This window comes from Thermobia domestica, chromosome 5 (assembly GCF_964235325.1).
Source record: "Thermobia domestica chromosome 5, izTheDome1.hap1.1, whole genome shotgun sequence".
Classification (NCBI taxonomy): Eukaryota; Metazoa; Arthropoda; class Insecta; order Zygentoma; family Lepismatidae; genus Thermobia; species Thermobia domestica.
In genome coordinates this window covers 241,645,366-241,659,440 of record NC_137458.1, presented here as the reverse complement: position 1 = coordinate 241,659,440, position 14,075 = coordinate 241,645,366, and the positions used below count along the sequence as shown (strand labels likewise).

Genomic DNA, 14,075 nt, shown 5'->3' with positions numbered 1-14,075 from the left:
CCCCAAGCACCAGAGGTGAACGCTCTATCACTGAGCCACCGCGGTCCTCGGCCTCACTTTCTGTTCATCAATGCAGATATATCTGACACACAATGGCATACATCCGCCCCATTATAAGTTGCCACTGACTGTGATTGTCTTGAAAAACTCGTAGTATTATAAATTATCCCTTCTAATTAATTTTACCAGGCGCAGACCATTCGAAACGCCCGTGTTTGGCAACATATTTAAGCGTCCAACCCTTAAAAAAAAAAAAAAAAAAAAAAAAAAAAAAAAAAAAAAACCTGCTTATGCACGTTAGGATGTGAGAAAGATATTTACTTTCCGTCGCACGTTCTTATTCTCTTCATGAAATGCAGATTTTTTTTTCCTACTAGTTTCTGAACACACTACTTTCCTCTGCGCTTGAAGAACTACGGTCAATTTGTGAGGTGGCGAACCACACTGGAGTGCAAGATACCGTCCGAGTGCTAGTCGTTGGATTTTCCTCTACTACCCGACACATGACTTTCAAATTCAAAGCACCACGGAATCCACCATTTTCAGCCTACCTGATCTTGGCTGTTCAACGAGGTATTTGCAACTTAAGAATTCTTCTGGTTTCGTTTCGGGTTGCTTCTGCTGCATAATGGTCCAGTTCGAATTCGTAAAGCAAACGTTCTTAAATTAGACTTTGTTGCAGGTTCATCTCTGCGATGTTCAAATCATAAGAAACGCAGCACTGAACAATCTTACAGGACACAAACTACCACCATCTATCCCTGTTGTGGCCAGTAATTTCGAGAGCTTGAACTGCTTCGATCTCGTGATGCTTGAAACGATACAGGTACGCTAATATTGCAAAGATATCCACGGATATCCTTTTGTAATATGTTCCGTTCCCTCAATATCAAATACCATTCTTTATATAAATTTCCTCTATCTACTGGGAGTTGATTTCTTACAACGAATATAAAATAATTTGAACGTATTCCTATTTCTTATAACAGAAATTTTACGTTTGAAATTAAATCAATGTCTCGCAACTTCTAATGTGTCGTCTCATTTGGAATTTCAATTTGTATTTTAACGTAAGCTTTACACTGACGTGCCAATGTACCGTTAAGTGCTTTTGTATTCGTAGGTTACGTTCTTTCCCCATATTTCCGATCAATTTCCAAAAAAGCAAGGTGAATTTCAATACTTTTACTTGAATTACGCTCTAGTCTTCTTTCTAAATTGAAACATGCCGCTTTCACTGTATCACACGTCATTCACAAAACCTTGGAGCGCAATATTTCGGACGGTGTAAAAAATACATTAAAGTAATAAATGGGATGAAGAAAGGAGAATTATATTTTTCTTATATCCTACGTTCCTCATTTTCTACAGCTGTTATACAAGTTTCATAAAAATCCAGATGGTGAGGTGGACATCCTGATGTGGAATAACTAATTTAATATCATTACATATACTATCACGCATTTCAGAAAAATATTCTTTTCAATTACTTAATTTTGTTTACCCAGTTATACGCGCGTAGTTTATTTTTTCCCAAAATGCTTTGAAATTGCAGCTAGCAAACTCATTTTTTCCCATTTTTTTTTTCTTATCCTTACTGATTCCTTTCCCAATTGTCGATTTTTTCCCTTAGCAGCAGGGAATAATTGCTCATCATTAATTAGGAACATCTCGATATAATATTGAAAATTTCAGCTATAATTATAAAGGCTGTACTTGCCTCACTTCACCTGATGTACGGTACTTTAATCGAACACAAGAGATATAATGGCACTTAATAAAATAGTTGCTGTAATATTTGTGATTTATCTAATTATAAGAATAACTACAATTGACTAAAAAACGTAATTTACATTCAACATGCTTTAGGTTTATAGCAAAACGAATGATGATATATAAAGATTGGCCATTACGTAGTAAAAAATAATCAAACATCCAAATATATGGATAACTGTTTGAGTAACTTGTGCTGATTTAATACAACCAGGCCAGGACATATATCTTGAAACCGAATCATTAGTTTGGCGTGTGTCTAGTATGTCCTGTAGGCTAAAGAAAACGACTGATTAAGGTCATGAATAATGAGAGAAAGGGGAGGAACCTTAAAATAAGACCATGGCATGTCAGCCGTTAAACACTTTCCTGGACAGATATCAAACTACGGACTTCAACCATTCTGAATGAAACGCTATTTTCGAAGACAATCATTTAATGAGTATATATGATATATTTGGTGATATAAAATCGGTTATTTTTTCCATTTATTATATATAATGAGGAAATAATTGATACACATAATGATAACCTGTACCCTTACAATCAGTAACAGGTGTCACCTTTCAATATTCGAGTATTACCTAGTTTCTTCCCCAAATCACTTAGTAGTGACTCTGACTCACATGGTAGTAACTACGGTTCGTTATTTATGACTGTGATGAATATAAAAACGGTGTGGACGTATGACAAACTACACTGCATAAAACAAGAACCAGCTTGTACGAAGTGGCCACTAAAAGCACGAATGCTATCTAACCGAACCAGGGCAGAAGCGGAGCAGGGGGGTCAGAGTGTAAGCAAGCGTGTGCGTCCATAGGGAGCAGCGCATCAGTGACGGTGAATATACACAAATGAGGTCGTTTGCAGCGGTTCACTATTAGTCACAGTACCGGCTCCAGAGTCGCCGACGGATTTGGGGAAGATGCTAAATACCATCCCAATATTCATCAAAATAGTTTGATGTCTCTCTTCTGACTCATTGTAGGGTATGATCTTTGAAGATTAGAACACAAATGAAAATGAGAAAAGAACCTAGTTTGTTGTGTATAATGCTCAAACATTTCATGGAGAGTTCACGCTATGCCAACCTAGGAAAATGTCAATATACTTTTATGAACTGGTAGGACAAGACTTCTGATGCCCTGCCCTAAGAGGAATAAGTCTAACTTAAAGTTTCGTTTAAATAGTTTCCACGTACCGGATAATTTAATAAGTATGGGTAGACCTTATGTTAAAGGTAGACAGATAAAATATTCAGGATTTACCATCTAGGATAAAACAAATTTGTCTGAAAAGGCACGGATGAAGACACATAAAAAACAAAATCGAAAGATTAACTGTTAATTAATTATTACATTAGTAACAAATTTTTCAAAGTACAGGGCTTCCTACAAGAGTCACGTGTCAACTTATTCAATTTCAACCCTTTATTTATATTTATTATTATTATTATTGAAAAATTATAATACTTTCACTTACTTTTCTCTTATTGTCCTCCGAAATATTTGCCTTGATCGACATGACAATACCCTACTTTGTATAGATAAAATTCAAGAGGACTACTAAATTACGAATACTATTTAAATCAGGGCGAGGTGAAGCTGGTGGTCCCGAGCAGATGTACGCAGGGTGTGGGAGGTTCGTAGGGCGCAGGCACGTTAACAGCGGTGAGTATGCGCGTAAGCCAGAATAGTGAACGAATTCTGTGTTCTTGAAGTTATTTGATGCGTTACTTATCACACAGCTTTCGTCTTGTAGAAAAGGTGATGTTAAATTAGTGCTTGTATGTTGGGCTTTGTGCTGCAGAGCAGGTCGAGCATATTAAGATTTACGTTAGTTTAGCTTCGTTTCGATTAATTTCGATATTTCCTCGGCCTACTCTGCGGCACTTACCTGTATGTTGCATTTACAAGTACCTTAATGTACCGTAATGTTTTCGCAATGATACGAAAATGAAATCTTTTGAGTTTTAAGTTCCACGATTATGTCGGCTAGGCTAAAAGGAGACGGTGATGATGAGAAATGAATGGAATGGTGGAATGAAGAAAGTGGGAGGAAACGGGAGAACCCCAAGAAAACCCATGCATACAGTATTTCGCAGTGATATGAGTTTCCATAGTACCTGTAATGGTTTTACACTTGTAAACACGAAATACAGCTGGATCATTTACTATTTAAATCATCGCCTTCAGAAATGTATTCCTTAGAAATATGCCTTTATGTCTATGCAGTAGGTTCAATTTTAATTGTAAATGTTGCAAAACGTCTTCTTAAACTGAGCTCTTTTTTATTATTATTATTTATTTATATTATCTTGTAGTTCCACATAGAAGTGCAAATTTAAAACAACAATACTCTACGAGCAGATATCTACTAATAAATTACAAGGATCAATTAAAACTGGGTATACGGCTGTATGAATTTATTATTGAATCTCCCATTCAATGAAACTGTATATGGAAATCAATAACAATAATTAGCTTATATACATTTCGCAACTGTGGGTAAATTCTATATATAAATTTCAATAAAGATCCATTTCCTCTGACCGACCCACTAAACTGATCTCTATAAATGTTATGGCTGCTATTCTACATGAGACAGTTTTCGTGTTACCTATTAAATAACATAATACAAAATGTAACTAACAATTTATTAAAACTTACTTTTCTTTTTCTTTCCTCTTCGTATTCTCACAGGACACAGAAAAGCCATTTCTAACCCACATTATTCACCCACTACTTACGGCCATTACCCCAATCTTTGCTTCTTGACATTGCTTCGACCTATCGAACAATAAACAATAAAGTTAAACAATAATCGAATTGACCTAAACACCTGATCGAGTGACATTTGACATGATTTTAAAAGTCTGTGCTATAGTTCGCCACAAATACATCTGTAAAATCAAATAATCAATTTAAAACTAATTCATTGATATTTTTTAACAATTACTAGTAGCAGAAACGTTTATTTGTAAGAAGAATATGCAGTTGATAGCTAAAATCCTGCATAATGGTAGCAGTAAGATAGCCCTAGTTTGCTGATATGGGAAATAACTTTTTCAAAGGATACAAGTGAATTTCGTTTCAGAGTGTGAAACTAGGTAGACGTCCAGACTATGGGAATTGAATATTCAAACTTGAAGTAGTACATCTATAACCACTGCTTACAATAGATTAAAAGGGTCAAAGATAGAACTTGTTCCTCGTATGCTGAGTCCATTTTAAAAAAACATTACTTGATATGACATACTATTTTTGCTCTATGAATATTAATATTGAAACCAGCAATGGTTAATTTTAACCACTTACGGATTCAATAGAGGATTCAAGGGAGATTGAAGGCTGAATCGATTACAAAAAAAAAAAAAAAAAAATCTTGATATTCTTATCGTTTTTGCCCTACGAAAAAAGGTATTGAAACAGAGAGTAGTATAAATTTCAACCACTTCAGGGTTTGGTAGAGTGTTGCGGGTTGTGACGATATGTTCTCCTAAGATAGTGAACCAATTGTAGGAAACCGCTTACCTCTATCGAGGCCGGTACCCAGCCCAAAAATGTAGGGGGGGGGGCTGAAGTTATGGGGCCCGATTCAACCATATTATAGTTCATTTGCAAGCATACCGTGAAAATTTTAGGGGGCAGAAAAATTTTAGGGGGTTCCGCCCCCTAGACCCCCCTGGATACGGGCCTGCCACTATCTATTACCGGTACCATTCTGTTCTATGGCGATTCATGTTGGCCGGAAATGGCTAACTTAAACCACTTCCGATTTGAATAGAACTTAATAGAAAAGATGGAACCTATTCTTACGATGTTGAATCGATTGCAGAAACTGCATCTCGATATCTCTTACCATTTTTAGGCTTTGAAACTATCGTTATGCATAAGGGTCGGAAGTCTAATAGAACGGATTTGTCCGTCTATCCACAAGTATCAGAGCAAAAATGGTAAAAGATATCGAGGTGCGGTTTCTTTACATCGATTAACCCTTTCCGGATACTGGCTTTTTGGGCTATTTTTTAGACTTTTAGTCAAGCACCTACTGTATCGACACTATTTATCCTAGGATCATGGTTCATACCTCATTCTCTTCAGAATAGAGCTGGCTTTCAAATGGTACCACCTGCATGCTCATACCATATACCAGAAGCGGGAAAAAATGTCAAAGTGAAAGTTTCGGAGGGAATTTATTTTCTCGAACTTTGGCCCCCCCTAGACCCCCCCCTGTGTCAACGTAGCCATCTAAAAAAATCTGAGAAATAGTACTTGGTATACTGAATGTGTGTGCCAAATTTCAAGTTTCTATCTTGAATAGTAAGGGAGAGAGAAATTTTATCAAAATTTCCCACCATGCCCCAAATTACCACAAAACACTATGATCTCAAGGAAAAAAATCCTGAGACATCCCTATTTACCCTAGGGTCATGTGTCGCCCATATTCTCTTGTGAATAGAACTGCCTTTCAGGCGGTACCATACACATGTCTCCATCATGTATCTAAGGCGGAAAATTGCAGAAAAAGGAATTTTTTGGGTCTAAATTTCCCTTTTTTCAACTTTTAGCCCCTCTGGACCCCCTGTTTTAACGCAGAAATCTGAAAGAAAATCTGTTAAATACTACTCGGTGGACTGAATGTATGTGCACAATTTTAATCTTCTAGGTGCAAAAATAAGCCCGCCAGGAAAAAAAAATTCAGAAATTTCCCCATATTACCCTATACAGAAGTATATTTTGAAAAAAATTCACTGAGACGTCCCTAATTACCCTAGAATAATAATTCGACCGTCATTCTCTTCAGAATGGAATTGCCTTTCAGACGGTATGACTCACGTGTCTCCATCATGTATGTGAGGCGGGAAAATCCTGAAAAACGGGATTTTTGGTCTAAAAATCCCTTTTTTCAGTTTTTCCCCCTCTGGACCCCCCTGTTTTAACGCAGAGATCTGAAAAAATCTGATAAATACTACTAGGTAGGCTGAATGTTTGAGCACAATTTCAATCTTCTAGGTGCAAAAGTAAGCCCGCCAAAAAAAAATATACCCATCATGTCCCATTTTTTCCTATATAGAAGTATATTTTTCAAAAAATCCCTGATACGTCCCTAATTACCCTAGGACAATGATTCGACGGTCATTCTCTTCAGAATGGAACTGCCTTTCAGACGGTATGACTCACGTGTCCCCATCATGTATGTGAGACGGGAAAATGACGAGAAACGGGATTTTGGGGGTAAAAATATCCCTTTTTTCACCCTTTGCCCCTCTGGTCCCCCCTGTTTTAGCACTGACATCGGAACAAAAAATCTGGTAAATACTACTCGGTGTGCTGAATGTTTGTGCAAAATTTCAATCTTCTACGTGGAAAAATAAGCCGCCAAAAATATTGAACATAGGCTTAGAAAATGAGAAAATAAATTTTTGATTTATGACGTCATCACCTCCTATGTCTGGACGCAGGAAGGTCTGAAACCATACGTAATGTCTTCTACAAGGCCTCTGGACTTGGAAAACAAACAAAAAAAAAAAAAAAAAAAAACGGACCAAAAAGCTTAAATACAAGAGAAATAACGCAATGTACCATGAAAAACGCGTATGGTACAAAATTGTACCATAGGATCCCCAAAGGGTTAAGAGTACCAAGAATAGATTCTATCTCCGGTTACTTTCTATTCAAACCAGAATTGGTTCAAATTAGTCATTTCCGGTTTCAACGTTTATCGCCACACAACGAAAATGGTAACAGATAAGAATAAGCAATTTTTGTAAAAGATTCCAGGCCTTATGCAGAGTTGTTGCAACGCGTGATCAGTACCATACTAAAGAGTTCGACTAACATTTGTTTCCTGCAAGTAGTCAGACTTTTAGTATGAAGCTAATAATGCTCAAAACGACTCTGCATACGGCGGTTCGTGTCTAAATGTACATACCATGATTGTACCGAACACTCTACCAAAACGAAAATTGGTTAGGCTAATTTTAATGTTACTTCGGTTTCAATACTGATTTCCACATAGCGAAAACGGTAAGAGATCTCGAGATGCTGTTTTTCGCAATCGATTCAACTTCCCAAGAGTATGTTATATATCCACCCTTAATCCTCTATTGTATTCTGAAGTCTTCAAAATAACCATTTCTGGTTTCAACTTTCATCGCCTTAAAACAAAAATGGTAATAGATAGTGGCAAGTTATTTCTTCAATTTATTCAGAGTCTCAGGAATATATACTATCACAACCCATAACACTCTACCAAAGCCGGAAGGGGTTGAAATCAGGCCTGTAGCCAGCCCAAAAATGTAGGGGGGATCCTGCTGAAGTTAGGGGGGCCCGATCCAACAATATTATAGTTTATCACCGTATTATAGTTAATTTGCAAACCTACCTTAAAAATTTTACGGGGGGGAGCAAAAATTTAGGGGGCGGCCCCCCTAGACACCCCTGGATACTAGCCTGGTTGAAATTTACTCTACTTCTGGATTAAATACCGAGCTCCTTAGAGCAAAAGCGTAAAAGATATCAATATCCAGGTTTCTGCAATCTATCCTGCATCCCAAGAGTAGTTTCTGTCTTCTCCTTTAACTACCTATTCAATCCGGAATTGGTTCAAGTTAATAATTTCCGGTTTCAACCTTTATTACCATAGAACTAAACAGTAAGGCATAGCAAGTAATGGCTGTTTGATATGAATTCAGTACTCGAGAAGCAAGTTACAGGTCCTATCTTTAATCTCATTAACCTATTGCAGCTAGTAAGTACTATTTCAAGTTTGAGTATTGAATTTCCATAGTTTGGAAATTTACCGTAGTTTCACACGCAGAGATGGAGTGGGTCGGTGGGTCAAGTGGGTCAAGTTTTCTGAGTGGGTCAGTGGGTCGTGGGTCAACGGCAAGTGACCCACTGTGACCCACCACCCACCATGACCCACTGTGACCCACCACCCACCATGACTTACTGTGACCCACCACCCACCGTGACCCACTGCGACCCACCGACTCAGTATGATCTACCGACCCTCTCTGCTCACTGCATTGTAGACAGTATCTTCTGAAGACTGGTAAATTTATCTTCGTTTTACTTCCAAGACCTTCATTTTCCTTCCTTTTCCACTTGTTTCTGTCTACTTACCTGAGGTGAGTATATCTAACCAAGTAAAAAAAGAACTTCAGGCGCTTTTGGATATTGATATTTTTAATTGTAATAATAGCAATAGGACTTATACTACTTCTTGGCTTTCGAAATCTGTGAGTTTTTAGAGGAGCTAACTACTGGAAAAAATACATTTTTGAATAATTATTATATAAAAAAAAATGAATGTAACTATTTGTGCCTCATCATCACGGCCGAATTGCAAAGTCAAATGAAATTACTTTTGGTATGTAGTTAGGCCTTAATCCAAATTGGGATGTTGTATTGCTTTCATTATAATAGCTACATATCCTAAGGAGGGTGAGGATCCGAATTTTTGGGAAAAAAAAATTTAGTATCTCGCAAGCCGTTATACTTACTGAGCTGAAATTCAGTGTATTAACTCTTTATTGAAAATAAACAAAATGTGTCCTAGCATATTTTTAAATTCTCCTTTATGGAGGGGAAGGGGCACTTTCTATATATGGAAAATTGGTAGTGAGTTGGTTTGTAAAAATGATCAAAAACGACCGATGTTATTTAAGAAAAAAAATCAGAAACAAAAAATTACAGTGCTTGGCTTCATATATCCATTGCTTTCTACTATAATAATTGCTGAAGCTTATGTTTATTATATGGAGCGCTTACAGCGCAGGGCAATCAACCCAAAAACTTGTGACTAAAATACGCATAAAATTTGTACTGTAAGGTTAACTACACGGAAATTTTAAGTTTGGATTGTACGCATAATTATATGGAAAATTTTATACTTTTTTCCCTTTACGTTGATCTACTTACCTTGATTTGGAACTTTCAAATTTCATGCTTTTTTCCACTGAAAAGTATTGATAATTCAACAAAGAAATAATTATACTATGATAATTTAATTGAAATTCATCGTAATTTAGAACATGGCAAACAGCAGTGTGGTAATTGAAGGGGAAGAAGGAGAGAAATTCCCATTCACCTCTGAACACTTTCCAGGAACCACGTTCTCTTTCGCTTTCTAGACGGGAGAGGGAACTTCGTAATGACATCAAACCTTCATGTGTAATTACAAAAATTAAATTTATAAACAAATAAGAAATCTTCAGTTCATCAGGCTTTAATTGATAATTTATTCACAAGATTCCCTATCGAAGGCGTGGTAGATGAAGTTTCTGTTCTCCATGAGTCGAAATTGCCAACTGACATGGTCGATATGGAAAAGATGTTGTATGGTGATAGAGAGATGATACTTCTTGCTGAGTATTTCAAAACTGACCAAGGAAAATCGTTGTCAGACTTAACTCTAACAAGCAGATTGTCGATGAGGAGTTGCAGAAATCGGGTAGAAGTATTATCAATTTCCACGACAGAGTGCGAACGGGGACTTCCCCTTATGAATTTATAGATGACTGATATTAGAAATAGATTAAGTGCTCAAACATTGTCTAACTTGTTGTTCATCAATGTTAATGGCCCACCGCTAGACAAGCTCAAAGTAGACGAGCTATTTATTTCTTGGCTGAAGGATGGACACCATTCCGCTGCGGATGATTTACCACGAAAATGTTACCAACAGGAAATAAACCCGATTTCAGGTTTGTTTTAAAGTGGAAAATTACGAGCTATAGAAAATGTATAGGCCTACTTGCATTACTAATGGCTTATTTGTGCTATTCACTTTGTACCTATTTTTTAGCAAGTCTCTTCTTTGTTTTAGGTAAACTACTTTGAATAAATATTCATAATAATTGCAATTATTCATATTTGTAACTTAAATTTAACGTGGTGTTTAGTGATTACACAAATTACAATTATGAGCATACTTTATGGAGATGCTCTCACATAGGGTACCTGAGCACCTTTATACACTATGAAAAACTGATTTTTCAAGTCTTTTGTGAGAAAAATACTGTGAACTGAGAAACCATAACCTTTTCCACATTGTACAGGGGTATTTTCCTGCGAATAGAAGTTTCTTTTGGAATGCGTTCAGAAATTAACACTTGCAAGAATACTCTCTTAGTGCAAGTATATTTTACGGACACACTAATTTCCCCTCACCTCGAACTGTTTCAATTTCCTCACTGACAAACACTTTACCATTTTATATCATAAAGATCAGATCCACCATTATTCTGACAGAGCAGTGCTTGAACGATTGACAAGAAATTCAAACTCCGATTAGTGACAATTTCACAGTCATGTTTTATTACAAGTGTAAACTCTTTAGTCAGTACAGAAGAGGCCGTGAATCTTGTTCAGAGTTGATGACGATGGATTTTGGTGAGTCAGAATAGGTCACAGTGGATGAGGTTGGTTCATGGTGGGTGGTGGGTCACGGTGGGTGGTGGGTCAGAGTGGGTCATGGTGGAACGTGGGTCAGTGGGTCGTGGGTCACGGTGGGTGGTGGGTCAGTGGGTCGTGGGTCAAGTTTACATTGACCCACGCCAACTCTGTTCACACGGTGAAACGAAACTCACTTGTTACTCTGCGGGAGTCACTATTGCAATCAAAAGTAATATTAAATTTGAACCACTTTGAAAATGAAATGAAATCTTTCAGTGTAATGACCCACGATTATGCCATTTAGGCTAAAGGAGACGATGATTGAGGCAAGTGAATGATGATGAAAAAATAGGTGGAATGATTATATGGGGAGTAACTGCAGTACCTCGAGAAAACCCACGAACACGTTGTTGTCCACGACAAACTTACTTGGCTGGAGATCCAACCTGGGAGCCCACGAAGCAGAGGTAAGCGATTTATCACTGAGCAACCGTGCCTCCTACTTCGTGTTCGGGATAGTCATGGTAAGATTCCTTGAGTTGATGATTGAATTGAGTTGATTTTGTGTTTAACGCCCCTTTCAGCAGCGAGGCTATATGAGACGTGGAGCTCTGATTAACGTGGAATCCGAACCACATGAGCTCCCGCCGGGAATCGAACCCGGGTCTCCCACGCCAAAGGCGCGTACGCTAACCGCTTAGCCACGAAGGAACTCAAGATTCCTTGAGACGCTGAAAAGTTTACAAAAAATTTCTTGCTACCTTTTACCGTTTTCGTTCTATCGAGATAAATGTTGAAACAGAAATGACTCATTTGAACACTTCTGGTTCGAATTGAGACTTAACGAAGGAGATGAAACCTATCACTAAGACACTAAATCGATTGGAACAAACTACATCTCTATATATTTTACAACTTTTTCCGATTCCTGTCGACAGACAGACGGACGAACGGACAAAGCTATTCTATAATACTTCCGACCAGTGGCGGTCGCCCAGCCCCGGACACCACTTTGTGGTATCCCCCGGACGGTAGGTAAAAAGTAACTACTAATGACCCTTGTTAGCATGAGCCGTATAAGGGCCGTCAAGGTTTATAATCCACACCTTTCCCAAAAGTAAATGCAATTAAATGTCAATCAATATTAAACCAAATAACACAGATGAAACAACAGAAATATGTGTCTAATAAAACTAATCAGTGCTGGATTTCCGTATGAGCTAAACAATCTATAGCTTAGGGCTTCAGTCTCTTGGGGACCTGCAAAGAAATTTAAATTAAAAACTGAATGTAGATTAAAAATTAAAAAAATAATGATTTAATTTTTTTTGTCGGGTGGGGGGTCTCCAAAGAAATTTAAACGAAAAATCTGAATGTAGGTGAAACAGATAAAGTAAACATTTCATGCTCTTGGGGAAGCCCCAAAGAAATTTAGAAGAAAAGGCTGAATGTAGGTGTAAAACTAATACAAACGTTTCACTCTCTTGGAAGCAAAAAAAATATTAATTATCTTGGGGCCCCAAAAGAAAGGGACTTTCCTGGTAAGATAGTGAAATCGGCCCTTGATTCAAATTGGGTCGCTATTGGCCAAAAAGGTTATTCTTTACCTAAAACTACCTCAAAAAAGTTTTGCCCCCTCCCCATACCGAATTATCGTATCATACATGCTCAAAATTGTATATTTTTTAATTTTGGTGGGGCTGGCCCAAAAATTTTGAAAGTTTTATGGATTGTAGATACTATCCACAGCTCGCGGTACTATCCACAGCACAGTAGCATAGACCGCAAACGTCACGAACAGTGGTGCTAATTCCCTATGATAAAAATGATATGTTTTATTAAAATTTACAAATTTTATCCTATTTTGTGGTACAATTTATGGTGATTTTATACAAATTATGGTGATTTTATACAATTTATGGTGATTTTATGATAATTTTATACAGTATTTGGTGATTTTTTCTCATATGTCTATTGATTTTTAATGTTATCATCCAATAAAAATTATTGTAAAATATTTTTGGTAATATACTTTGATATGTAAGTTGGTAACACTTGATGGAAACACACAAATGGTTGAGAATACAAAGTTAACTTCCTCAGCCTCTAAAGAAAATTGTTCCTTCCCTTTTCTTTTCCTTCCCTCAAGCGATGAAGAACAGGGAATGAACTTAAAGAAACTATCTGGAAAGAGTGGGAGGAAGGAGACCCAGGTGCACGAAAGAATGCTAGGAATTCCTTTGTTCAAGGAGTAGTGTTAGGACCAATAAGTGGTAATGAGTTTTTTATGCTAATGAGCACCTGCGCCGTAGTTTGACTAGTTTTGAGAGGGGTGGGGTGAGATAAGGTGACTGTTTACAATAGGTCTTTGTTTACAGGAATGTCGTTTATCCTTGAATGTTCACGTACGCAGGTGGGAACAATGGATGCCGCAGATGTGTGTATATGTAATAAATTAGGGTTATTGACATGTCGGTTTCCTTTATCCTTTGTTGACAGAGAAGTGGTTGGAGTGACTACGTGACTGAATGCATGTACACAGGAGAAACTTGTTTAGGGAGTGCAGCTGTATGTTAATTTTTATTCAGGACAGGAATGTCGTTGGAAGGACTACGTGACTGGATGCACGTGCGCAAGGGTTGAATGTTTTGATAGATGAAATTTTTGATAATAGGATGGAAAGGTAAAATATTTCAATCATTGTAGGTTGTGTGGGATTGCCTCTTAACAGATAGTTGAAAGAACAAAGTGTCCTTTTGTGTTGTAGTATTGGTTATTGATATTTTTATTGATAGGTAGATAAAATATTTATATTATGTCTAGGGAACATATTGATTGAATAGAGGATGAAAATCTAATCAATTATGTTAATTTGTATTAATTTATGTTTAAATTTGC

The 14,075-nt window shown here is 37.1% G+C and overlaps 1 protein-coding gene across 2 annotated transcripts in view; it reads right to left on the bottom strand.

Moving 5' to 3' along the window:
- Dlish (Dachs ligand with SH3s) overlaps positions 1-4,596 on the bottom strand; it is a 29,495-nt gene extending 24,899 nt beyond the window's left edge. The window contains exon 1 of one of the 2 annotated variants that reach the window (XM_081759878.1): positions 4,443-4,596. In XM_081759878.1, coding sequence (XP_081616004.1) covers positions 4,443-4,491 — 49 coding nt within the window. In that variant the 5' untranslated portion in view covers positions 4,492-4,596. The remainder of the gene's footprint in view (positions 1-4,442) is intronic. The other variant, XM_081759879.1, reaches the window with a different exon arrangement.
- Between the last annotated feature and the right edge of the window lie 9,479 nt (positions 4,597-14,075).